The sequence below is a fragment of the Mirounga leonina genome, unplaced genomic scaffold, assembly GCF_011800145.1.
Source record: "Mirounga leonina isolate KUSES-001 unplaced genomic scaffold, KU_Mleo_1.0 Mir_94, whole genome shotgun sequence".
Taxonomy (NCBI): Eukaryota; Metazoa; Chordata; class Mammalia; order Carnivora; family Phocidae; genus Mirounga; species Mirounga leonina.
In genome coordinates, this window is record NW_023270855.1 from 47,344,430 (window position 1) to 47,370,462 (window position 26,033).

At 52.0% G+C, this 26,033-nt stretch overlaps 1 protein-coding gene across 11 annotated transcripts in view; it reads left to right on the forward strand.

The window, feature by feature from the left end:
• EPS15L1 (epidermal growth factor receptor pathway substrate 15 like 1) overlaps positions 1–26,033 on the forward strand; it is a 94,901-nt gene that overhangs the window by 28,561 nt on the left and 40,307 nt on the right. For 10 of the 11 annotated variants that reach the window (XM_034997851.1, XM_034997852.1, XM_034997858.1 and 7 more), the window contains 9 exons: positions 1,373–1,498; positions 5,454–5,513; positions 8,661–8,894; positions 14,009–14,166; positions 16,633–16,789; positions 17,424–17,509; positions 18,146–18,218; positions 24,616–24,777; positions 25,600–25,797. In XM_034997851.1, coding sequence (XP_034853742.1) covers positions 1,373–1,498; positions 5,454–5,513; positions 8,661–8,894; positions 14,009–14,166; positions 16,633–16,789; positions 17,424–17,509; positions 18,146–18,218; positions 24,616–24,777; positions 25,600–25,797 — 1,254 coding nt within the window. Of the gene's footprint in view, positions 1–1,372; positions 1,499–5,453; positions 5,514–5,558; positions 5,752–8,660; positions 8,895–14,008; positions 14,167–16,632; positions 16,790–17,423; positions 17,510–18,145; positions 18,219–24,615; positions 24,778–25,599; positions 25,798–26,033 lie in introns of those variants that run through there. The other variant, XM_034997862.1, reaches the window with a different exon arrangement.

Consider the following 26,033-nt stretch of genomic DNA (forward strand, 5'->3'; position numbering starts at 1 on the left):
TGGACGGGAAGGGCAGGGAGAGGGAGAGAGAGAATCTCATGCAGACAGTTTAGAGAGAGAGAACGCACGTATGCGCGCGCACACACGCATGCACGTGGATGGGGAGGGCAGGGAGAGAGAGAGAGAATCTCAAGCAGACACCGTGCTGAGCAGGTAGCCCAATGCGGGGCTCGATCCCACAGCCCTGAGATCATGACTGGTCAGAGTCAGATGCTCAACATTACTGAGCCACCTGGCACCCCCACCATCTTGACCATTTTTAAGCATATAGTTAGTAGCGTTAGGTACATTCACACTGTTGTGCAGCCATCTCCACCATCCATCTCTAGAACTTTCTCATCGCTCCAAACTGAAACTCTGTCCCCATTAAACACTAACTCCCCCCTGCCCCGCCCCCAGTCCCTGGCGCCCACCAGTCTACTTCTTGTCTCTCAGAGTGTGACTCCTCTAGGGACCTCATAGAAGTGGAATCACAGTACCTGTCCTGTGGTGTCTGGCTTATTTCATTCAGCATAATGTCCTCAGGGTTCATCCCTGTTGTAGTCTGGGTCAGAATCTCTTGTTTTTTGAGGCTGAAGAATATTCCATTGTGTGGATGCACCACATTTTGGTTATCCATTCTGTCAACAGATGCTTGTGAGGGTTTCTTAGTGCTCCTGTGGCTCCAGCTTGTGGGCAGAGCAGGTAGTGAGGGGTCTGCCCCCCTGGGTCCAGTCACTGTGGGTTTTATTTCTGGAGGAGGGCAGACTGCCCCTGCCCAGACCCGCCTCACCGATGGCCCCTTGGACACACCGCCCGCATTTCGTATTTCACAGTAGCCATAGCTGCTACTTTGCATTCTAAGTCCCGTCCAGACCTCTCTGTTCACTAGGAGCTTTTATAATTTATTTTTTTACTCTGAGAGGATTTCCTGTTCTTAAAGTTGATTTTGATAATTGGTTGCTTAAGTCTTTGGTTTATTTTTGTATTTGGTTCTTGAGCTCTTTTAGTTCTGTAGGTTGACATTCAGATTTAGTTGTTTATCTTAAAGAATGAAAACCCATTCACACTTGCATCTTTCTAGTCCTAGTGAGCTCCTAGGAGGGAGGTAGGGGCGATCTTTGTCTCCCAGACAGCCCCTGTGGTGGAGAGCGAGGCCCATGGCCAGGTCCTGTCTCCTCACTGACCTTGGCCGCCAAATTCGTAGTTGCCAGGGAGCTGTTTCCTTCAGGGCAGATGTTCACTCTGGAACTGCTATAAGACGTCCTGTGCTTTTAGGCAAGGCCAGTGGCAGGTCCTTGCCTGTTTTCATTCAGCTTTGGGTCAGAGCTCATTTTAGACTCTCCCACAGGCACCCTTTTTTTACTCACTCAGGCTATTCCTTTCCAACTAGGTGGAAGAAAAGGCAAAATTTGACGGAATTTTTGAAAGCCTCTTACCCATCAATGGTTTGCTCTCTGGAGACAAAGTCAAGCCAGTCCTCATGAACTCAAAGCTGCCTCTTGATGTCCTGGGCCGGGTAAGTGGTTCTCTCACATCCTGAACTGCTGCTGACTTCCGTCTGCCCCAAGCTTGCTCCCCACGCACACGTATGAGGCTTTACACACGGCCATGCACCATCAGGGGCTTTGTAAGAGCCGATGTACATGGAGAACTTGCTACAGTCAAGTTGGCTTAGGGCCTCATGGATGTGGCTCACAGATGCTCCCCAGCCTGTGGGAAGATGCTGGTGTGGGCCCATTGCACGCCTGGGGAGGCAGCTTCAGAAGTGAGCTTGCTGCCCGGGGCCCAAAGATGGGCAGAGGTGAGATTTGAACCCAGACCTGGGATGTCCCCTACTCCGTGTGCTTCTGGGGAGCAGTATGGGAGTGTATGTCTAGAACTCTTTTCTTCTTTTCTTTTTTTTTTTTTAAGATTTATTTATTTTAGAGAGAGAGCGTGAGTGGGGGGGGGCAAAGAGACGGGGGGAGAGAGAATCTCAAGCAGACTCTGCACCAAGCGTGGAGCCCAACACGGGGCTCAATCAGACCTGAGCTGACACCAAGAGTCAGATGCTCAACTGACTGTACCACGCAGGTGCCATCTTTTCTTTTTTTAATTACTTTTCTTCTGCCTATGAGCTTAAGGTAAAGGTACTTTAAATTCTGCTGCAAGTTTAGAAAAAATTTTATGCATTCTCTTTAAAAAAAGGCCCTTAGTTTTGTTCCTATTAAATACAAGTTTTTTAGATGCAGCTTTTTATTCCAGACTGTCTTCCCTCCAATGAGGTTTGCATCATGGCCCTGTGTGTTTGCTCTGTGCACAAAGCCCAGTTCCACAAGGCTGTCCATACTGAGTTCCCTGCTACGCACTGAGAAGGGATGGATGTTGTCATCTGTCTGGACTGGATCACAGAGAGGTGGCAAGCACAGGCCCAGAGCAGGGGACTGAGCATAGTCCCTGCTGCTCCAGGCGACACCTGTGGGTCTAGCTCATGACATTTGGTAGAACCTTTGGGAAAGGTACAAATTCTTGTCCTTTGGATTCACCTAATAATGTTTCTGTTTGATTATGACTTTTGTGGACACTGGCCCATTTGATAGGATCCAGGTAGAGCCTATCTTAATACAATATTTTGAAAGAAGGCCACTAAGAAAGGGGAATCTCTCAAATCCCTTTGTTCCCTTTTGGCTGTGGCCTGGTGTAGGCGGAGCTCTGTGTTGGGGACCAAGCATCTTTACAAGGCATGAGTTTTAATTGCAGCCTGCACATTACGTGCATTTGTCAGTCCTTGCAGAATACCTGACAACTGGATGTAATCCTGTTGTAGAGCCAGATCACGAACAAGACAGATAGACTGACAGAGGTGGAGTGTGCTTCATGAGAAAGGGAACTGTGGCTGGGAAGGGTGCATTGTGCAGATCTTCTGCCGGGCTCCAGGTCTTGTGGCACACGGGTCACTTCTCATCTGCTTTTCTGCACGTGCCAGGCTTATGTGCACCCATTCAAGCATGTGCACATGCATCCACATCCTTGCACCCATCCACCTGTGTGTGCGTGCATCCATATCCATGCACTTATCCATACCTCCGCACACATGCATCCATATCCATGCGTCTGTCCACCTGTGCGCGCGTGCATCTGTATCCATGCACCCATCCTCCTGTGCCTGTGTGCATCCGAATCCATGCACCCATCCGTATCTTCGCACACGTGCCTTCATAGGCACGCACCCATCCATCTGTGCACCCGTCCGTCCATGCATGTGTGCTTCCATATCCGTGCACCCATCCATCTGTGCACCTGTCTGTCCGTGATGCACCAGTGCACTCGTGCATCTGTGCCTCTCTGCTTCTGTTCATTCATCTGTGCTTCCATGCACCAACCATCCATTCAGTCATTCAGGAAGGTTGGAGTCTGCTTGGGGCCAGGCCTTTTGCTGAGCACCGGGAAGATGGGGATGAGATTAGATGTAGTCCAGGAGAGCAAATAAGTAACAGTTAAGATCATAATATCTCTTTATCGAGGGCTTCCTACATGCCAAGCCCCGTTACAGCACTTTGCGTGAATGAGGTCCTTCAGGACTTGAAACGACCTTGTTATGGATGGCGTCCCTTCCATTTTCTAGATGAGGAAAAGGGGGACTTCGGAGTGGCCAATAAGCCTCTCAGGGTCTCACGGAGAGGAGAATGAAGCCCTAGGTGGTCCCCAGAGCCCTCACTCTTCCTGGTGACCCCCTGCTGCCCATTGCCTCCCTGATATTGTGGTTCTGCCCGGTGAGGACAGTGGCAGACGGGAGGTGCCTGACCCGCCAGAGCAGAGGGGTACAGGGCAGGCAGGGAAGGCTTCCTAGAGTAGGCACTTCTGGATTGTGTCCTCAAGAGAGAAGAAATGGGGGGCTGACGATGGGATGGGAAGGCCAGGCGCATGACAGCATGAGGAGAGGCGTGCTGGGGAGGGCTGGTATTCTTACCAGGCACTTCCTCCCCCAGGGATGTTGAGCAGTGTCTGGAGACAGTTCTGGTTGTCCTGCCTGGGTCGGGTGTTGTTGGCATCAGGTGGGTGGAGGCCGGGGACGCTGCTCAACATCACTTGGGCCCAGGTCAGCTCCACCACAGAGAGTGATACAGTCCCAAATGTCAGTGGTGCTGAGGTAGAGAGGCCCTGGGCGGGGAGAGGCGTGGAGCCAGGAAGTCTTGTTCTAGTCCTAGTTCCCTGAGCAAGTGCCATGTCTTTGAAAAAGTTACTCTTCGTGAACCTCTGCTTCCTAAATTGAACCTGGTGGCATAAAGCACTCAGCCTGATACAGAATGCCTCCAAAATGTCATCTCTCTGCTTGAAGGGACTGTGAACACTTTGGGCTCCCTAGAGAGCAAGGTGGAGTCCCTGGAAGCTGGGCTCTGGTGCAGGGACCTGTGTAGGGCACAGGGGGCTTCATGTGCCAGTCTAGGGGACAGTCTCAGAGTGTATTCTAGAACAGTCCCCATGGTAGCCCTGGGGAAAGGATTAGAGACAAAGAGGCCAGCTGGAGGCTCTGGCCTCTGTGGAGTATTGGAGAGGCCCAAGTCAAGGACAGCAGCAGGGCTGGGGAGGAGGACCTGCCCATGAGAAATATCCCTGGGCTGATGTCACTCATGATTGACTGAGAGGGGACCAGCACGTGAAGCACCATGTTTGGACGCTATGGTATCTGCTTAGCTCTGGGCACTGGCGCTGTGCGCAGCGTTGTCCGAGTCGGGCAGGCCTGCTGGTTCGGGGTGGGGCTGACTTGGGTCAGGAAGCTAGTGCTTTGATTGTACTTTAGAAAATCTGGCACCTGGCCTTTGACCCAGAATAGGAACCTATACCTGTCTGCCTCATCTTCAGGGTGCCAAGTGGGCCAAGCATACTTGGTGGCACCTGCCTCACCATCCACCAATGGTGAAGGCACGCCCACAGCCCTGCACAGCGTGAATGGTGGTGGGGGGCTTGTGTTCGGAGCAACACCTGTGCCAAAACCAAAGCATCTTTTCTAAGAATTCCTGGTAAGACGGTAAAGAGAAAACCAAGGTGGACGTGTTTATAATTATGATCATTTGTTAGAGAAAGTGAACATAGTATAACAAAAAGGATCTTGGAATTGACGATACTTCATCAGCTAGTGGTTTTTCAGAGAACCCACCGACTGCTTCTCAAATGCATTTTGATTGCCTTGTCTTTTTTTTTTTAAAGATTTTATTTATTTATTTGACAGAGAAAGACACAGCGAGAGAGGGAACACAAACGGGGTGGGAGAGGGAGAAGTAGACTCCCCGCCGAGCAGGGAGCCCAATGCGGGACTCGATCCCGGGACTCCAGGATCATGACCTGAGCCGAAGGCAGTCGCTTAACTGACTGAGCCACCCAGGCGCCCTTGATTGCCTTGTCTTAACCCTGCTAATCACCGAGCACTCAGAATCTGAGCTCTGGCAGGCATGCTTCCTTCCCCAGTAAGCCTTGCTCTCTTTCCCTTGCAGGTCTGGGACCTCAGTGACATTGACAAGGATGGGCACCTGGACAGAGATGAGTTTGCTGTGGTAGGCCCCTGCTGTGACTCTCGTTTTCCACTCTGCTGAGGAAGGAAATGTTTCTCGAGTCGTGTTTTTTTTTTCCTCTGATTTTTAAGGAGTGTTTATTTTGATGTACTTTGGATTTAAAGAAAAGTGACAGTAATACAGAGAATTCTTCTGAATACCCTTGAGTCACATTCCCCAGTGATATTATTTTACCACATTGCTTTATCCTCCTCCTCTCTCCCTCTCACGCCATATGCATGTAAGTATACATACACCTGAAATTTTCCTTTGAGCCATTTTGGAGTCAGTTGCAGACACCATACCTTTTTGTCCCAGAACACTTCAGTGTGTATTTCCTAAAACCAGGGAATTCTCTTACATACCCAGTGTCCAATTCAAAATCAGGAAATTAACATTGACAGTGTCTGATTTATCATACTATTTTGTGTCTTATCGTATAGCTTCTGTGTTAATATGTCGTTATGTATCACCTAAGGATATTATTCAGACCTTGCCAGTTGTCCCCAGACATCCTTTGCAGCAAAGAAGTTCCAGCCTCCTGTGTTAGATTCCGCAGCAGCGTCTCTTTCATGTCCTCTAATCTGGAGCAAGAGCTCCGTTTGTCTCTGTGTCTCATGGGTATTTTGAAGAGCGCAGGCCAGCAGTTGTAGAGGGTCCCTCAGCTTGGGGATATCGGCTGATTCCTCATGATGATCCAGGTCGTGCACTTGCATGAGGCAGGACCCCACCGAGCTGATGCTTGTTTTTCTTGGGCTCCATGCCGTCGACAGGACCTGTGGTATCTTACCCCACATTGTCGACACAGTGTCAACCTTGATTGCAGTTGGTAGAGCCTGTGGGTTTCTCTGCAGAGTTACTGTCTTCCTGTGTGCTCAGTCTCTTGTGGGAGACACACGGAGGTTGGACCACCCCATTCCTCTTCCACCTCTCACCTGCTAGTTCTCGTGCCCTCCCAGGAGTCTCACCTGATTGAGTAACGATTATGGTGGTTGCCAGACGAGTCTCTAATTCTGGCACTTCTTGCACATTTTCTAGTTAGCCTTCTACTATAGGAGTTTGTATCACAGTGGACTCAGGGCTGCATCCTTTGTTCCACGGTTTATAATCTTTTAGTGGCGTGATTTATTTTGCCCATTTGGAGCTCCTCCCTGCGGGCTCCTTTGTCCTTTGGTCACATCACATCATTGTCTGAGCACTTGCTTCCTTTTGGCTTGGGGGGCTGCTCCTGGCTCCTCCTGTGTATTTCCTGCCCCGGCCCTAGTTCTCCAGGGAGCCCCGGTTCCATGTAGTGGCGAATGGTGTTAGAAACCAGGATGTGGGCTCTGGGGTGCTCAGTGCCCCTGGGGTGCCACTGCTTTCAGGACCTCTTAGTAGACAGAGCTGGAAGTAGGTGTGTATAGACGGGCCCAGCAGGTGCCCCAAGGCACCACCATCTGCTTTCAGGTCTGCTTATGTCTGAGCCCTGGCCCTCCCGCCCTCTAATACTTCTAATGGCCCTGGTATTTCTGTGTGTTGATCAGGGCTCTCCCGTCCTATAGACTGCTTTCCCATGAAGCTGCGCCCTCCACACCCCTGTAGCTCCCCACCTTCCTCTTCAGCTGCCCAGTGGCCGGGCTCATGTCCTCGCAAGCCAGCCCTCCTCACCCTGGGCCTGTGTCATTCTGTCTCTCCTCTCATTCCTCCCTTCCCTCCACCTCACATCTTTGACCTTTCCCATTCATGGGATTTATTCACTCACCTTGTTCCCTTAAATCTCAAACAAAGTAGAACAAAGTAGCTTCTTGTAGTTAAGGGCAGTGTTTTTTTTTTTTTTTTTGAGATTTATTTATTTATTAGAGCACAAGCAAGTGAGCACGAGCAGCGCTGGGAGCAGAGGGGGAGGGAGAGAGAATTTCAAGCCGACTCCGTGCTGAGCTTGGAGTCTAACACAGGGCACGATCTCATGACCCCAAGAGCACAACCTGAGCCAAAATCAGGTGCTTAACCGACTGAGCCATCCCAGCCACCCCATTATTATTTTTTTTATTGTGGTAAAATATATAGAACATAAAATTTACCGTCATAGTCATTTTCAAGTGTGTGGTTCAGGGGCATTAATATTTTCACGTGGCTGTGCAGCTGCCACCACCTCCCATCTCCAGGACCCTTCATCCGGCAAAACTGGAACTCTGTCCCCATTGAACACTAGCTTTGCTGTCCCCCAGGCCCTCGTTATTTAGTTTTTATATTTTCTCTGACCGCACTGGACTTGAAGTATTTGGATCGTTGAACTGCTCTTGGGGTGATTTCCCAGGCATGGGATGGCTGGCCCACAGTGAACCCGGGCACATGCCCCTCTCTTCACGGCCTCAGGAGCCCTGAGTTTCCATTCTTGTTTTGTTTTTATCATTTCCTATCATTTCAGCTGAAATTTATATTGTTCTGTAAATGGGTCTTATGATTGTGTCATTTAGGTTTCTTTTCGTCACTCTCTGGGTTTAACATTCTGTAGCGTTAAGTGATGGTAAATTTTACCTGTGTTAGTGATCTGGTCTGTATTCAAATAGCAACTTAAGGAATATTTTTAAGTGGGAAGGGTTATAATTTTGGTTTGATTTTGTTACCTTTTTTTTGAGGCGGGGGACTGGGGAGAGGGAGAGAGAGACTCTTAAGCAGGCTCCACGCCCAGCATGGACATGACCTGAGCCAAAATCAAGAGTCAGAGGCTTAACCGACTGAGCCACCCAGGGACCCCTGGTTTTGTTACACTTTAAAACAGACTTAAATCTTTGTATTAGACAAAGTTTCTTTTCTCTGCCCGCCTGAAACAGGAAGTACATACAGTGCCCGTGGTGTGTCTTTAGACTTCCAAATTCCACTACTTGGGGACTCGTCAGCCCTGGAGTTGTGTGGTGAAGGGACACGTGTGGAGTCGGGCATGATTGAATTCCTTTTGGGCTCATGTTGATCTTATGTGATTAAACACATCTTGGAAAAATGATGCATTGGAAGAGAACGCATCAGGGAAGGTTTATCTTTTACTCTGTACAGCTTGGAAGGGACCTCAAAAAGAGCAGTCACATCGCTGCAGTCCTGGAAAGAGCTGCCCTTTCCCCGCCCACGGCCTGCGTCTGGCCACCTGAACGTAATCCTCTTTCACACTCCCAGGCGATGCACTTGGTGTACCGAGCCCTCGAGAAGGAGCCTGTGCCCTCTGTCCTGCCTCCATCCCTCATCCCACCTTCCAAGAGGAAGAAGACCGTGTTCCCAGGCGCTGTGCCCGTCCTGCCTGCCAGCCCCCCACCGAAAGACAGCCTCCGCTCCACGCCTTCCCACGGCAGCGTCAGCAGCCTGAACAGCACGGGGAGCTTGTCCCCCAAGCACAGCATCAAGCAAACACAGGTACGGTGCCCTCTGCAAGCGGCCGCTTCTAGAGCTGCCGTCTGCACGGGTAGAGTTCCAGCCGGATGGTCCTTGGGAGCAAGTAATTCGGGACCCCAGAAAGGTAACATTGGTGATTGCGGTTTTTATTTTTTATTATTTATTTATTCATTTTTAAAGTGTTTTTTAAAAGATTTTTTTTATTTATCAGACAGAGAGAGCACACACAAGCAGGGGGAGCAGCAGAGGGAGAGGGAGAAGCAGGCTTCCCGCCGAGCAGGGAGCCTGACGTGGGGCTCGATCCCAGGACCTTGGGACCATGACCTGAGCCAAAGGCAGATGCTTAACTGACTAAGCCACCGAGGCGCCCCATGATTATGTTTTTTAAAACAATATTTATGGTCGGTATCTTACTCTATTTAAGTGTAATGGAATACCATAGACTGGGTGATTGTGACAAACATTTATTTCTCACAGAAAATCTGGAGGCTGGGAAGTCCAAGATCCAGGCACTGGCAGATTGGGTGTCTGATGAGAGCCTGATTCCGGGTTCACAGATGGTTTTCTCACTGTGCCCTCACGTGGTGCAAAGGATGAGGGAGCTCTCTGGGGTCCTTTCCATGAGGGCAGTGATCTCATTCATGGAACTCCACCCTCATGACCTAATCACTCCCCAAGGCCCACTTCCCAATACCATCACATTGGGGTTAGGTTTTAACATAAGAGTTCTGGGGTGGGGTGGGCACAAACATCGAGTCCATAGCTACAGGGATTCTGAGTTAGTTTCTCATTCATTTGCACACAAATATCACCCTTCCTCAGACACACTCCGGTTGCTCCCACCTCTGGGCTCTCTTCGGGCTCTCTTCTCTCGTCTCTGTCCCTCCTGCCTCAGGAAGCGCCTTTGCTGGGCAGGTGCATTCCCAGATCATACCCCAGCACTTTGCTTCGTTAGGCCTCTGCTCACATGGGGCACCTTAGCAGGGGGCTCGGGCGTGACCACAGCCAGTGTGCCCTGGGCTCTGTCCACCCTGCATTCTAGATTTCCCAGGCCTGGCCTGTTATGTAGTTATGTGTCATCTGTCTCTTTCACATCCCCCCCGCTTAGCTTCATGAGAGCAGAGTTAGTTCTTGGTTATCATCTCAGTGTTAGAGCAATCTCAGGTACTCTGATGCTCAGTAAACATGTTGAGTGTCACGTGAGCAAGCGAGGCATTCATCTCTTGTTAGGAAGACGGTGTGGGGGCTCTGACTCCCAGCGGGCAGCATCTTATGTATCAAAAAGACATTTCTTGGAGCAGCTGGGTGGCTCAGTCGGTTAAGCGTCTGCCTTAGGCTCGGGTCTTGATCCAGGGTCCTGGGGTCGAGCCCTGCCTTGGGCTCCCTGCTTGGTGGGGAGCCTGCTTCTCCTTCTCCCTCTGCTGTTCCCCTTGCTTATGCTCTCTCTTGCAATCTCTGTCAAAGAAATAAATAAAATCTTAAAAAAAAAAAAAACCAGAAAGACATCTCTTGTTCTGGCAAATGTAGCACACCATGAAGGGCTCTTTTATAAAAAGGCACCTTTGAGATGATCTCAGACACGCAAGAATGTGACATCCTGCGTTCCATCCTGAGTCATGCTTTGCGTCCTGCCTCATTTTTGGTTTCAGAGGGAAAGCAGTGCAGGTGACATGAAAAGGGCCAGCCAGCACTGCCATGCAGGTTCAGATATGAACCATAAGAGTAGAAATGGGAAACCATCTTGCATTGGTCTCGGCCTGTCAGTAAATGGCACTGTCGGCTAGGGATGCCTGTGGCGCTCACTTGGGGCCCCCATAACTTGGGGCGAGCCCCCGCCGACACTTCCCCGACCCCGGAGCAGATGTCTTTGTGGCTCTTGTTAGAATTTGCAAAATGCATCTTGGCAACAACCGTCAGGAAAATTTGAAAAACTAAGATTGATGACTCACAGGTCCTACAGAGTGTGCGTCACCCCCAGGGCCACCAGAGCAAGGCCAGGGCTAGAGAGAGAGTAAGCTTGGGCATGGGGCTCTGCCTTTTTGGGGTCGATGATGGGGGCCTCTGGTTTCTTGGGTTCACTCTTTACTGGTGAATTTAAAACATAAGAGTGGGAATGAAAGCATGGGAAGGGAAAAGTGGGGTCACTCAGGCGGCCAACTATCTAGGTCACCCTGGCTTTCCCAGGGGACCGCATGGGCCACCTGGCTCTTTCCCTCATCATGTGGCTGGCAATGTGTTCATCTGAGATGGATGTTTTTGAAATGAGTGCCTCAGCAATCAAAAGCTTAATGACAGGCACTTAAATTACAATCAAAAAATGAATTGTCAGGCACTTAATGCTCCAGAAATACATGATCAGGTGGTGAATCTCTTGCATGTGACATATTTGTAAAGTTAAGCATTCTGCTTGGTGTTGGTGGGGAGGGGGCAGGGGCGGCTCATTTTTCAGGAGCTTGCTGCACCATAGAGCAAGGGTCCTCTGAGAGAGGGTCGAGGCGGTTTGGTCAGGGGGGCCAACAGAGCCCCCCATCACTGCCCTAGCCATGTGGAGAGGCACAGGTAATCGGGCTTCCCCTCCAGTTGGTGGGTATCTGTTAATAAGCCCAGCGTCCAGATGGCATCTTCACCAGCTCAGCAGCCCACCAGCCGTGCCTGCACTTCCTGGGGATGCCGCAGTGACCGTGGGACTGGCCTCTGCCCTCCTTAGGGAGATAGACAATAAACATTTCAGTAAACTAAGGAAGGTCAGATACTATGAGAAGCAGAACCGGGCCTGGCCTGGAAGTTTTGGGCCGAGGAGAGGGGTGTGCTCCTGCAGATGGCGTCAGCTGGAAGGTCACTAAGGAGGTGTGAGCTGACACCTGAATGACAAAAAGCCATCAGAGGACTAGCTTGTGCCAAGGCTATCAAGTGGGAACCTCTAGAAACAGGAAGAAGGGTGGGATGGAGTCAGAGAGGGGGCCAAGGCTGGTAACTTAGACCTGCACGAGCTCTTCCCCAAGACAGCCAGCACCTGTGTCTGCAAAATTCTTTCTGAGAGTTCTTACTAAGTACTGTAGGTTAGGTTAGTGGTGACAGCTTTTACTGACACGGAAGCAAGTGGGGCCAAGGTTGTTGGCAGTGCAGGTTGACCAGCCTTGTAAACCCTGTCCATGGTGATCTGGTGGCTCTCCCCAGACCCTGGGAGCGTGCTGCTGGTTGCAACTAGACCTGTTTTACCAGGGACCTCTATCTGGGTGGGAGTGGGAAGACGAGGGTGCGTTCCTTTCCCCAAGGATGGGGGCAGCTGGTGGTCACAGACATGAGAGCGAGCAGTTCTGGGGACCCACAGTCACCATGCCGTCCCCTCCACCACTTCTCTTACCACCAGCCTAGGGCCGCTAGGTCCTGTCTTCACAGCCAGCTGTGGGGCACAGCCCCTTCCAGCCACCAGGGTCTATTGCTATTTAGTGGGGGCCTGTGGCTGCTAAGCCAGCCTTAAACCCAGCCCTTTCTGGGGACCCAGCTCCAAGGAGAAGGCTGTTCCCTGTTGGATTTGTAGCCAAGTTAGATTCGGAGTGTTGCTGTCGACATACTCTGACACCCCAGAAATCAGGCAGCAAGCTCATTTTGTGTGCACATTGAATGTTAGGATTTTTGTCATCCCAGAGTTGTGATCTCTTGGGACTTGTGGAGCACAGAAACCGTTTTCTCCCTCAGCTTAGCTTGTCTGATCTGCTGTTACTTCCTCCTCGGGTTTCTTGGCATCTGAGCTTTAGCTTACCCCAGCCACTGGACGTAAAGACAGCAGGCCTCTTCTTTGTTAGAGATCCTTTACGTGCGTCTTTATGTCTACTCTGAGGTGGCTCACAAAATTCACATAACAGGGCAGGTAAAGTGCAGGTCTCTCTCGTTATCTAAATTCCTGCTGCCTGAGCCCTTGCTCTTTGAATTCGGTCCTGAGCCCTTGCTCTTTGAATTCGGTCCACAGGTTCTGATAAATCCTTGCTGGACTAACTCATTCTCCCTATCCAGAATCCTGGAACTGAAATGATCTGGGTAACATGGTGTCCCTTGCTTCCCCCCCTTACGTTCTGGATTCCCAGTGCTCACGTCAGGATCATGCTGGATTTGGATAGCGAGGGAGACCTGTTCAGAAAGAGCGGATGAGGAAAAACGTCTCTAGAAGGGGCAGAGGCGCCGTGGAACTTGGTTCAATGAGTATGCCAAAGGTCAGAGGTGACATGTCCAGAAATTAGCAGCTGAAGGGGCCTCCGATGTCCCTGACATAGGAGGTACATGGGCCCTGGTGGACCCCTCTTATGTAGACCTGAGCAGGCAACGGGAGGGGTCACACATGCAGCAGGTGGCCAAGCCCTGTCGCTGCCGAAATGGCACTACCCAGGGCTCGCAGATACTCTTCACTGCATCTGCCGGGGCAGTGCCCTCGAGGGTGGTGGAATCCTTACAGGTGACAGCATGCTCATCTGGGGCCTGGGCTCCCCCGCCAGCACCAGAGGGCCCTGGGTGCCTGTCCATCCAGCAGACACCATTTTCACATCCACCTCATTCAGTCCCTGTCAGTGTCTGCTGTGTGCTGACACCTCATGGGGACGCTGCTGTGTCACGGGGAATGGAGTCAGGGTCGAAGGATGGAGTACAGAATCCCGAGCCGTGGCACGAGAACTCCTGTGGCAGCTGCAGAGAAGTGTTTGCAGGCAGAATACGAGAGGACCAGGAAGGCTGGCGTCAGAGTGGGGCTGGTTGGTGCTCAGGAGACCGTCCTTCTAACGTGGGCTGTCAGGAGGGTCTTGCCTGGCACATTTGGACCCCCTCCTGGAAGGAGAATTCATTGGCTTCCCTTCAAGCCCCTTCAGACCTGCTGGGTCTTTCCCCCCCTCTAAATACAAGGAAGAGGGGGTGCTGCGATGGGGTGGGAGAGGCTGACTGAGTGGGGTCTGCTGCTGTCAGCCTCAGTTTCCCCACTTACAGAATGGGGCTCCTGTGTGCCCTCTGGGTTCTTGGAGTCGTGCTACCCACATGCGTGGAGAAGCGCCTTAATAACTTCTCTCATCAGGAGCGCGTGGAAGCGCTTTAATAGCACCTGTTTATGGTGATGAGAAGCTAGAGACCAACCATTTTGAAACCCATTTCAGCCAACCGTGAGCTGGGTGGTGCCGGTTGCGGATAAGATGCGATTTGACGAGATATTCCTGAAGACCGACCTGGACCTGGATGGCTATGTGAGCGGCCAGGAGGTGAAGGAGATCTTCATGCACTCGGGCCTCACCCAGAACCTTCTAGCACACATATGGTAAGGACGGGTAGCTGGACATCGACTCGTCCTGGCCTTCTGTATGGAGGTCATGGCTGTGGGCGGCTCTGAGGGGCCCCGAGGAAGTGAGGCTTGTGGTGAAGGAGGGGCAGGTGTCCATCAGGGCATGGCGGTCAGGGGCGTCTCTCCAGCCCTGCAGCAGGCCTCCTGCCGGGGTGGACAGGAGCTTGAGTGGGGTAGGAGTGCGAAGGCCCTTCTGTATCCTGGGCACGGCAGCTCACTCTCCACCCGTTTAGTCCCTCTCACAGCTCTGGGGCGATTTGCTTGAGTGACTGGGGCGAGTTCTTGCAGGTGGTTATGCTGGTTGTAGCGGGACGCCCAGCCTTTGCCACAGCCAGTCGCGGTGCGGACGCTTGGCCCTGTCCCTGTGAGGGGAGGGTGCGGTATGTCTCCAGCAGCTCGGGTAGAGCCGCCCTGGGCAGTGGGGGCTGCGGCCACCTCCCCTAGGAGGCCTGTGAAGGTCAGTGACTCGACTCGGCTCCCATCAGGAGGGTGAGCAGTCAACGAGACTCTGGTCCGCACCTCAGGGCCGGTCAGGGAGCCGGCCTCACCCCTACTTTCCTTCAGGGTGGACCAGAGCAGTCTTCACAGCGCAGGGATGGCTTCTTTTGCAGCTGACCAGTGGTGAAGGTCACTTCCTAACTTTGTCCTCAGGGCTTAGGGGGCTTCACTTGGGAGTCACAAAGAGAGAATTTCCATATAATTCTGGAGAGGTGAACCCTTCCAAAGAAGAGCAGTGAAATTTAGCACGTTACTGAGTAGCTTGGGGAAATAACTGTCCTTGGTAATAATTCATAGATGTCCACGCTGTGAGGGGAAGCCTCAACCTGAGAAAACAGGCTGTCTCTTCAGGTGTGTGTGACACCCAGTCAGTCACCAAACAGCTGGGGGAGACCAGCTGCTTCTGACAGGTCAGGGACAGTCATTCTCTGCCCCTTCAGCTCCAGTGCCCCCTTTATCACCTTGAAGTGGGATGTGCGTGTGATTCAAAGGTGGCGATGCCGCGCCCTGATCAAAGCACAGGGACAGTACCTCAACCTGCAAGTGGTGCAGCGACAGGGAAGTGACAATGAAATCACCAGTATGCTTGGATTAAAGAAGGAACGCAGAAAGCGTTGCGTATAAGGGAAAAGGCAGGATGAGCATGCTCTAGAAGAGTAACGACGGTCTGGGTTTATCTGCAGGTGGCCGGGGAAGCGGGGAGGGGAATCCCTGAAGCGCAGATAACACGCCCAGAGGGCTGGCTGGGAGCAGCTGCGGCCGGAGGGCTCGGGGGCATAGCCCTGGAGCCAGAATGCCGTGCTGCCACGGGTCGGGGCTGGCCAAGCACCCCGCATGCGGGCCTCGGAGGCCACGCTCCTTCAGAGACGGGGAGCAGGAGAGGGCCCAAGAGATGAGGCCTCGGGCCCAGGAGCAGCTGTGGACTGGGTGTGCAGCAGGACCGGCCCTGGCAGGCAGAATCAGCACACCTCACCCTCAGACTGCAACAAGAATGAAGATGTTTTTAGATCAGCCTTTATCAGCAACATTCGGTGGGGTCTTTATGTACCCCCCCAACGCCCCGTGGCCCCGTTCGTTGGCTCTTTGGGCCCGAGTCTGTTCACCATTGTCGGCTCTCCTCTGCTCCGTGTTAGAGGGTAGTGTCATTGCTCTGCAGTCACTACGCGCAGTGGGAAGCGAGGCCACCTGTTGAGTGGCCGGGGTGAGACATTTTGCAGATGTGGAGGCCTTGTCCCACTGCGTGAGGCTTTCCTTCCCGTAAGGGCCAGCTCCTTGGTTACTGGGCTGGTCGCAGAGCTTCTCCCCCAGGCTTTGCGGGAGCTCCATGTGCCGCTGGCTTACGCGCTGCCTTGCCCGCCTGCCAGGCTGCCAGAAGGCCACGGGAGCAGGGACACCTCAGCTGTGAGGCACTGCCCTGTGCAGCATGGTCAGGCGTGGCTTTCCGGGCCCCATTGCCTCAGGCCGACAACCCAGAATGCTGCTGCTGTCACCCCCGTTGAAAGCCAGCAGCTCAGGCTGCTCAGATAACCCGGGCTGCACGGGCTGGCCAGAGACCCGAGGGGGCACACTCGGGCCCCGCTTCATGTCCACCAGAACGGCTGCTCTGTACTGGACCATCGCGGTCCCCCGCGCGCACGCCGTGAAGAGCCGGTGCCATTTCTGGTAGTTGCTGCTGAGGTCTTCCCAAAGGCCCGCCACCTCGGCCTGTGGGGTGGGGTTTGGTGGTTCTCCAGCCAGTCTTTGGGCAGGGTGCTTGGGTGGGGGGTGTCGGGACTGCTGTCCGGGAACGGGATGTTCAGTAGAAAAGGAGTTGCCGCTGTGCCCCATTGTTTGTATTGTCGCTGGTCATTTCTTTAAAGGATGGGTTCTGTGATTTGTACTTAGCATGCAGGGCTGAATTCTTGCTTCTTCGATGTGTAATTAGCATCTGCACATTTCTCCCAGGGCTCTGGCTGATACGAGGCAAACAGGGAAGTTAAGTAAAGACCAGTTTGCATTAGCTATGTACTTCATTCAGCAGAAGGTCAGTAAAGGCATCGACCCCCCTCAAGTCCTGTCACCGGACATGGTCCCGCCCTCAGAGAGAGGCACTCCTATCCCGGTGAGTACTGCTGACCACACCTGTCTTGTGCGTGGGTTCCCGCAGCCTGCCACCAGGTGGCGGCAGTGGCCTGCATGAGCAGGCCAGTGCCCTGCTGTCCTTACCTACCTTAATCTGGCCCCAGCCCTCACCAGGGGCCCAAGGGTGGGTCTAGGGGGTGTGTCTGGGCCACTGGGATAGTTTTCCAGGCACGGTGCTGGCCCTTTTGTTACTGTGAATTGGAGATACCATGACTATATTCCTCATACTAGGACCTACTAGTACCTGCTGGGCCTTGAGGTCAGCTTGTCAAATTTTTTTTAAGATTTTATTTTTAACTAATCTCTACATCCAGTGTGGGACTTGAACTCACAACCCCGAGATCCAGAGTCACATACTCCACCAGTTGAGCCAGCCAAGTGCCCCTCAGTTTGTCAGTTTGTTTTTTTTTTAAGGGAGGGGAGGGGCAGAGGGAGAGGGAGAAAGAGAATCTTAAGCAGGCTCCGTGCCCAGCGTGGAGCCCGACGTTGAGCTCAATCTCACAACCCCAAGATCATGACCTGAGCCAAAATCAAGTCAGATGCTTAACCGACTGAGCCTCCCAGGGGCCCCTCAGCTTGACAGTTCTTAATTCTGTATTTGAATTTGGTTCCAGGACGGTTCAAGTTCTCTTGGATCAGGGGAATTTACTGGTGTGAAAGAACTTGATGATATCAGTCAAGAGATCGCCCAGTTACAAAGGTGTGTTAAAGCTCATTCCCCTGAGAATCTGAATCTTACACCAGCCCCTATCCCAGCTTATTACCACAAGTACCGGAGACTTGTGAGACATGCGGCAAGTTGACCATCACAAGTCCGTACATCAGAAGTGAAGGGCTGCACATTTCCCTGAGTTCCTGAATTGACTTAATGAGCTCGAGTGATGACGTCCGCAGTAGTCAGTGGGGACTGTAGGGTCTTGGGCAGGTTGTTGCTAGGCAGCCCCAGGCCCTGCCCCCTGACCTCAGGAAGGCCTTGCTCTCCCTCAGCACATAAAACGGCTGAGTCTCAGGTGGCAAGTTAATGGCTTAGGACTGACAGCTGAGAGAGGCTTTGTGTACAGGTCTCTGGCTCCTGTCTGTGCCTTCTGCCTCAGTTTCCCCACCCATAAACAAGGGCTTTGGATGGGGTGTCTGCACTCTTAGAATCCGGCAGAAAGAACATACATTTCCTGTATGTCCCTGGGATCCTCTTCAAAGCAGCCACCTCTCACCTGTTAATTTTGGGGGAGGACACTGAGCAGAAGGGCCGAGAAAGCTCTTTGCCGAGAAACTACACCATGGCTGTAGGCATGCTATCACTCATCTGTGCTTTCCTGAAATCTTTTTCAATGCCCAGAGAGAAGTACTCCCTGGAGCAAGACATTAGAGAAAAGGAAGAGGCAATCAGACAGAAAAGCAACGAAGTACAGGTAAGCACAGTGCTCACCCTGGGCAGATGAGCTGTGCCCTGCGCAGCGCCAGCTGCGCCTGTCATTGGGGGTGGGGTGAAGGAAAGCTAGCCCTGCCCTTCCTGGAAGCACAGGCTTCTGGGGGGCTTCCAGGTGAGGCTTTTAAGTTTCGTGTAACCATAGACCGGGGTTTTTTTCTTGCTTTTTTTTTCAGTTGAGCTCTATAATTCACATCACATAAAATTTGCTCCTTTAGAGCATACAATTCAGTGGTTTTTAGCATATTCAGTATGTTCTTTAGCTATCTCCTCCATCTAGTTCCAGAACATTTTCATCACCCCAAAAAGAAACCCCATGACCATTAGCCCTCACCACCCCCCATTGCCTCTCCCCCAGCCCCTGGCAACTACTAATCTGCTTTCTGTCTCTATGGCTATGCCTGTTCTGGACGTTAGATGTGAGACCTTTTGTGTCTGGCTTTTTCCACTCACGTCTCAGTGTTTGAGGTTCAGTCAGTGGCTGCTAACCTGTCCTCAGGATAGTCCTGCTTCCTGGAGTGTCTCCTAGCAGGTGGTGGTGATGCGGAGACTGGGAGTCTGACTGCTCGGCTCGAACCCAGTTCTCCTTAGCTGTGTGACCTTGGGCAAGTTACTTAACATCTCTGGGTCTTGTATGACATCAGTAAGGACTGTTCTGCTTTCCTGAGTTGTGGGGCTGGAGAATGGGGTCTGGCATATATGCTCAGCACTCACTCAGGGCCCTCCCTGCTCTCCTCATCATTTGAGCAGAGGGGAGTCTGCACCAGGGCAAAGCAGTCAGCCCCGGGCAGCTGCACCGGTGAAGGCACGTGGGTTCCCACGATGTCTTGGGTCTGAGGTGGCTGTGGCACCCTGAGAGTGAGTGCTAGAAGTGCCGCTGGGACTGGTGGTCTCTGCTTGAGGACTTTGAGTGTTCTGAGCTCAGAGCTGGGCGGGGGAGAGGAGCACGGCCAAGTGGTCAGGACTCCAGCTCCACCAGGCCTCACCTGAGTGACCCGGACCAGTGGCTCGGCCTCCTAGCTTCCATCTCCCCAGGGGACACCGAGGGTCTGTGAGTGGGCTGCTCACAGAGCCAAGAGCAGCCATGTGTGCCGCGACAGTGGCCGGTTCTTTCTGGGCCACCTCTGAGGGTGTGGACCTGAGCCAGGGCAAGTAAGTAGCATCGGGCTCTCAAGGTGCTGGGCGGCCCTCCCCTGCGCCACCCACAAGGGGACTGGCGGATTCTGAGAGACTAGGAGGATGGCACGTCCCGCCGATCTGTGGGAAGGGCCATCTGCCGTGGCTGTGGTCTGCAGGTGAGGTGGGGTGGATGTGCCCTCGCTGCTTCAGGACACTCACCAGTTCACGCCGTGCAGTGTCCAGACCCTTCTTTCCTTTCCTGGCTTCTCACTCTCCGTGCGTGTTAGCAGTGAGGACTGGGCTGTAGATGGTCTCCTGGAATGTTTCGGGATGGAAAGCAGGGACTGGCCTGCCTCTGACAGGAAGGGCTTTTTTGCTCAAATGAGCTGCTTCAGCTATAAGACCACCTTGCAGGCGAAGTCACTGTATTTCTCTGAAAGCCCCCACAGTACTTTCCTCCTGTCATTTTATTCTCTCTCAGGCCTCTGATTTCCACCCATGTCCTAGAGTTGATCCCTCAGACACAGAGCCCACTCCCACCCCTCTATCCGCTGCATCCCCTCAGCCTCCATCCTTTTAATCCTGTGGTGTGGTGGAGCTGGCCTCCTCGTCCCTCATGCCTGGGCTGGGCCTAGCCAGCGACACGGACGTGTGGCCGGTTCTCCCTTCCTATTGTGTCTGGGTTACCGTGAACATGATTTGGTTTTCATTCTGGTCCCTGAGGATCTGGGTGCTATGACGGCCTTTAACTGCCCAGGAAACCAGTCATCGGGTCTCTGGTGCCTGCTCTGGGCGATGCTGAGGAAGATGTCAGGTCTTTGCAGTGACTTGTTCTGACATCTGAAGGTACCGTCCCCTCTGGTCTGTGGCAGGTGCAGCCAAGCCACCTAGAGCCCTGGCTGGTGGGCTCTGACGGGCACATACCTGCAGCCTTTCAGGTGCTGGGGTCCTTGTGTGCCCCAACAGCCCCCCCAGAGCTGGGAGGGAGCCCAACGCCAGCCAGACTGGCCCCTGTTCCGTGGGGGCCTCATTTGTAAGCAGGCCAGGCCGGGGCTCTGCTGTAGTGCTTGATGGCAGCTTTTGGTCCTAGACAGAACAATGTATTTTTTGAAAGTTCCCCTGTGAAAACCAGGTTTGGCTTTGGTTCCTGCCACCTTTTCCCACGTGGATCTGGCCAGGAGATCGCTTGCCACGCCTGCTAGCACAGTCTGCGGGTCAGGGCCCCGCGTGGAGTATGAGTCCTTTGTCCTCAGGTCCATTTATGTTTGGTTTTAGGCAGCGGAAGCTTCAGCTTCAGCTCCCCCGGTCCTGTTCCCAGGGTGCCCCTTCCCCGTCCTCCCTGGGGGTCTCTCACCTCCATTTCCATCGCTGTCGTTCTGGTGAGCACCTGCAGCGTCTTTGCCTGGGTTTTCGTTTTATTTTGTTCTTGTGACAACAGCGTTACTGAGCTAGAACTCACATACACACAATCCATCCATTTAAAGTGTATCATTCCGTGGTGTTTAGTGTGTGCTCAGGGTTGTACAACCATCACCACTGTCAGTTCGTCAGCACTTTCCTCACTCCGAAAGGAAGCCCCGTCCCCATTAGCAGTCCCTGTTCCCCTCCCCAGCCCCTGGCAACCACTGATCTGCTTCCTGTCTCCAGATTTACCTGACCTGGACATTGCGTGGTAATGGATTCATACACGGTGTGACCTCTGTGTCTGGCTTCTTTCACTCCACCTCGTGTTTTCAAGGTTCATCCACATCGTGAATGATGAACCAGCGTGTGTCAGTGTGTCATTCGTTTTTATGGCTGAGTGAGACCCTTCAGTGTGGCTGGACCACATTTTGTTCGTCTGTTCATCCGTTGATGGATATTTGGGTTCTTTGACTTTTTAGCTATTGCAAATGACGTCACTATGAACATTCATGTGGAAGTCACATGGACATATGATTTCACTTCTGTTGGGTCTGTTACCTAGGAGTGGAATGGCTGGATCATATGGTAACTCTTTTGAGGAACTGCCGGCCTGTTTTCCAATGTGGCTGCGCCATTTTACATTCCAGCCTATAATGCATAAGGGTTCCTGTTTCTCCATATCCTCGCCAACACTTATTTCCATTTTTTATTTTAGCCTTCCTAGTGGGTGTGGAGCGGTACCTCATTGCCCCTAACACTTACCCTAATGATGTTGAGCATCTTTTCATGTGCTCATTGGCCATTTGTGTATCTTCTTTGGAGAAATGTCTATTCGGACTCTTTGACCATTTTTAAATTGGGTTGTCTTTCAATAGCTGAGTTGTAAGAGTTCTTGATAGTTTCTAGATATAAGTTCTTCATCAGATACGTGATTTGCAAATATTGTGGGTTGTCTTTACTTTCTTAATGGTGTCCTTTGAAGCATAAAGGTTTTAAATTTTGGTGAAGTCCAGTCTGTTCCTTTTTTTTTTTTCCCCCTGCTCTTGCCTTTGGTGTCATATCTAAGAACTCATTGCCTAATTCAGGGTCACAAAGATTTACCCCATGTTTTCTTCTAAGATTTTATTGTTTTAGCTCTTACATTTAGATCTTTGATCTGCTTTCAGTAATTTTTGCATATGGTGTGAGGTAAGGGTCTGACTTCATTCTTTTGCATGTGGAGATCCAGTTGTCCCAGCACCATTTGTTGAAGAAACTGTTCTTTCTCCATTGAATGGTCTTGGCACCCCTGTTGGATATCACTTGGCCATCGATGTGTGGCTTTATGTCTGGACTCTGAATTCTGTCCCATTGATCTACCTGCATTTCTCTTTATGTCAGTACCACACTGTCTTGATGACTGTAGCTTCTTAGAGGCATACCTCATTTTATTGTGCTTCACTTGATTGTGCTTTGCGGATACTGTGTGGTTTTTTGTTTTTGTTTTACAAATTGAAGGTTTGTGGCAACCTTGTGTCAAGTAAATTTATCAGCACCATTTTCCCAGTAGCATTTGCTCACTTTGTGTCTCTATGTCCCATTTTGGTGTTTTTGCAATCTTTCAGACTTTTTCGTTTTTGTTATATATGTTACGGTGATCTGTGATCAGAGACTATGACCCCCTGAAAGCTCAGATGGTGGTTAGCAATTTTTAGCAATAAAGTATTATTTAAGGTGTGTACATTTATTTTTAGACATAATGCTATTGTATACTTAATAGATTGCAGTATAGTATAAACATACTTTCATATGCACTGGGAAACTAAAAAATTCATTTGACTTGCTTTATCGCAATATTTGCTTATTGTAGTGATTTGGAACCAAACCCACGATGTATCTGAGGTATGTCTGTTGTAAATTTTGAAATTGAAAAATATGAGTCCTGCCACTTTGTTTCTTCTTTTTCAAGATTGTTTTGGCTATTCCGAGTCCCTTGCATTTCCTTAATGAATTTTGGCATCAGCTTGTCAGTTTCTGCACAGAAGCCAGCAGGGGATTCCGGGGGGGTTTGAACTGAGTTTGTAGGTTGTCTGGGTTATTTCTGTGTTCTCTTTGCTTAGACACCTCCCCCATTCTGACCCAGCTCCCATCCTACCCATGAGCTGGTGGGTCTTTGTCCCCGTGGGGCTCTTCGATTCCTCCGTCTTCTTTATAGAATGAGGCTCAGATTCCTTGATGTCCCAGACTCTTGGCCACCTGGTGTCCCAGGCTACCACACTGGGCCTGACCCTCCTCCCTGCTTCATCTCCTCCTCCTCCATCACTGTTCTTCCCTCAGATGTGGCAGACCCATGTCCTAGACTCCCTACCACCAGTCTCTTCTCTTCCCCAAACTTGTCAGACTGATGATCTGCTTCCTGAATTAAAGGTCAGGGGCAGGGAGCCTGGGGAGCTATCCAGAGAGGAGAGAGCCATGACATTTTTATCCTCAAGGCAGAGAGGAGACGTTGTGACTGCTTTGGATTTTTTCCTAAAATGGCGCCAGCAACCCATAGCCCAGGCCAGCCCTGGGGATCGGCCTCACCGTCCCTGTCTTCCTGTACCCTCAAGGTCCCCTCAAATCTTTCCCTTACTTTGGTTCCCATGGCCACCGTCTCACCTAGTTCTGGGTCCCCTCCCTGCTCCCTTCGTCAGCCCTCCCAGGCCTCCATCTCCTCTGCCGCACCCATCCGTGATTCTAGCTTTAGTTATAAGACATTTGATAAGATATTTGCCTGGTTGAAAATCAAAAGGCGTGAAGCTTCCTGCCCTCCCCTTCACCCCCTCAGAGATGCAGTTCATTGGCTCCCATGAGGCCTTCCAGGAAGGTCACGTGCATGTTTAAGGAGAGAGATTTGTGCATATTCTCTCCTTCCTGTTTGCACAAATGCCAGAATGCGAAGTACACATGTGCTCTGCCACGTGCCTTGTTTGCTTCACATTGTAACTCAGAGTATGAGGTGCAGCTTCTCTTAGGGTAAGACTGTACCCCGCAGTTGTTAGCCAGGCCCGCCTGGTGGAAATTTACATTGTTTACAGGTTTTGCGCTCACACACTACATGTGGTCACATGTGTCGTGCACCTCTAAGATGCTTCTCCTAGAGGTGTCGTAGTCGGGTCTGAGGGTCCCTGCTAGGTCATCTTTATAGATACTGCCAATTTGGAGGAGCATTAGCAGTGGAGAAGTGTCATGTCCCAAGCCCATACTTGAATGTCCTGCCCCAGAAGCACGTGCAGTCTCATTGGTGTGGCCCTGCTTCCTTTGGCTCAAGTTGGAGCCCAACCCCCCCTTCCCCACCTTGGGCCCCCTGCTGTCCCCCCACCTGCTGGGCTCCTTTCCTCCTGGCTCTTCACGTGACTGCTGCCTGCTTGTCCTTCGGGTCCACCCTAAGTAGTGCTTCCGTGGGGGTCCCCTCCATCTGTGCAGCATCAGTCCGGTCTCCCCGGGCTCCCAAGTCCACCCAACAGCACTCATGCATTCTGTTGGTTCCATTCCTCCCAGTTTATTTATGTTTGGGTGATGCCTCTCCTCTCTCCACCCCTGATCACATGTCACTGGACAGCTCTTCTTGCTGGGACCCAGCCACTCTCCTGGCCCCTGGCCTCTCTTAGGCCGTCAGTAAGTATTTGCCGGGACGCTTAGTGAGAGCTCAGTCCACAGCTGCCAAGCCAGGATGCACGCATTTACAGCAGGTGTGCACCGGATGCCTGCCAAGTGCAGACTGGGGGCACAGGCGGTTTTGTAGGACGTCCTGGGGGCTCCAGCCCAGGCTGAGACCCTGTTACCGGGATATTCCCCATTCTCATCCGTCTCAAGTAATGTGATGTGACTCTTCCTAGGAATTACAAAATGATTTAGACCGGGAAACAAGCAGTTTGCAAGAGCTAGAAGCTCAGAAACAGGACGCCCAAGACCGCCTTGACGAAATGGATCAGCAGAAGGCCAAGCTCCGAGACATGCTGAGCGACGTGAGGCAGAAGTGCCAGGACGAGACTCAGATGGTGAGTCTCACACCCAGCACTGCAGGGGGGCTTCCTGCAGGCTGCTTTGAACTCACAGTGCCCTTGAAGCACAGGGCTGAGACCTCCTCCTGGATTAATAGAGACGTACCCCTTGAAAAAGCCACCAAGCATTTGTGGCCTGACTTCAGTCTCACCCACCCAGCCATACGGGGAACGGCCTCTGGTCCCTGCTAACCTGTGTGTGTGGACACCTCACCCTGGCCCGTACCTCACCGCACAGGGGGGCCCGCACGCCCCTCTCCCGCTCTGCTGTCTTCACTGCTCATTACAAGCCAGAGGGGCTGCAGCCTCAGCAGACTGTAAAGCCTTGTGTCCTCCTCTGCGGCCTCATTCGGGGATCTTTAGCCCCTGGGGGACAGATTGCCTATGCTTATCCCAGGTCTCATTCTTCCTTATCCCAAACTGACTTTCTGCCAGTTACATGGGCGTGAGCATGTCTGCCTTGTTGTTTCTCTCTGTCATGCGAGTGGAGGGAGGGCCCTGGAAGGAGGCCAGGCGTCTGGCCATCGGGCTGGTGTCTGCCTCACTGGACTAGCTCCTTCCATCAACGTGAATTAAGAATTCTACCTTGGGGTGCCTGGGTGGCTCAGTCGGTTGAGTGTCCAGCTCTTGGTTTAGGCTCAGGTTGTGACATCAAGCCCCACATCGGGCTCTGCACTCAGCGTGGAGTCTGCTTGTCCCTCTCTCTCTGTTCCTCCTGCCACTTGCGTAGATGCTCTCGCTCTCAAACATGTAGAATCTTAAAAAAAAAAAAAAAAAAAAAAAAGAATTCTCCCTCAATCATATTTCATCTCATTTCAGATTTCCTCATTGAAGACCCAAATCCAGTCTCAGGAATCTGATCTCAAGTCCCAGGAAGATGACCTGAACCGGGCCAAGTCGGAGCTGAACCGATTGCAGCAGGAAGAAACCCAGCTGGAGCAGAGCATTCAGGCTGGGAAAGTTCAACTGGAAACCATCATCAAGTCCCTGAAATCGACGCAAGACGAAATCAACCAGGTACCTTGCTGAGGATGGGCCCCCGCCTCTGCTGGCGGTGGCGGGGCCTTCTGGGGTCTTCTGGCACGTGGAGTAGCTGTGGTGACCGGTCACAGTGCTGTATATGACCAGCCTGTGTTGGTCTGCACCTGCACCGAGGCCGCTTGTTTCCTTTGCTGTCACCCACCTCATTTACGTTAGGCTCTCTTCTGAGAGGCTGCCACCCTGGCCTGGAGGGTGAGCTCCCAGAGCCCTCC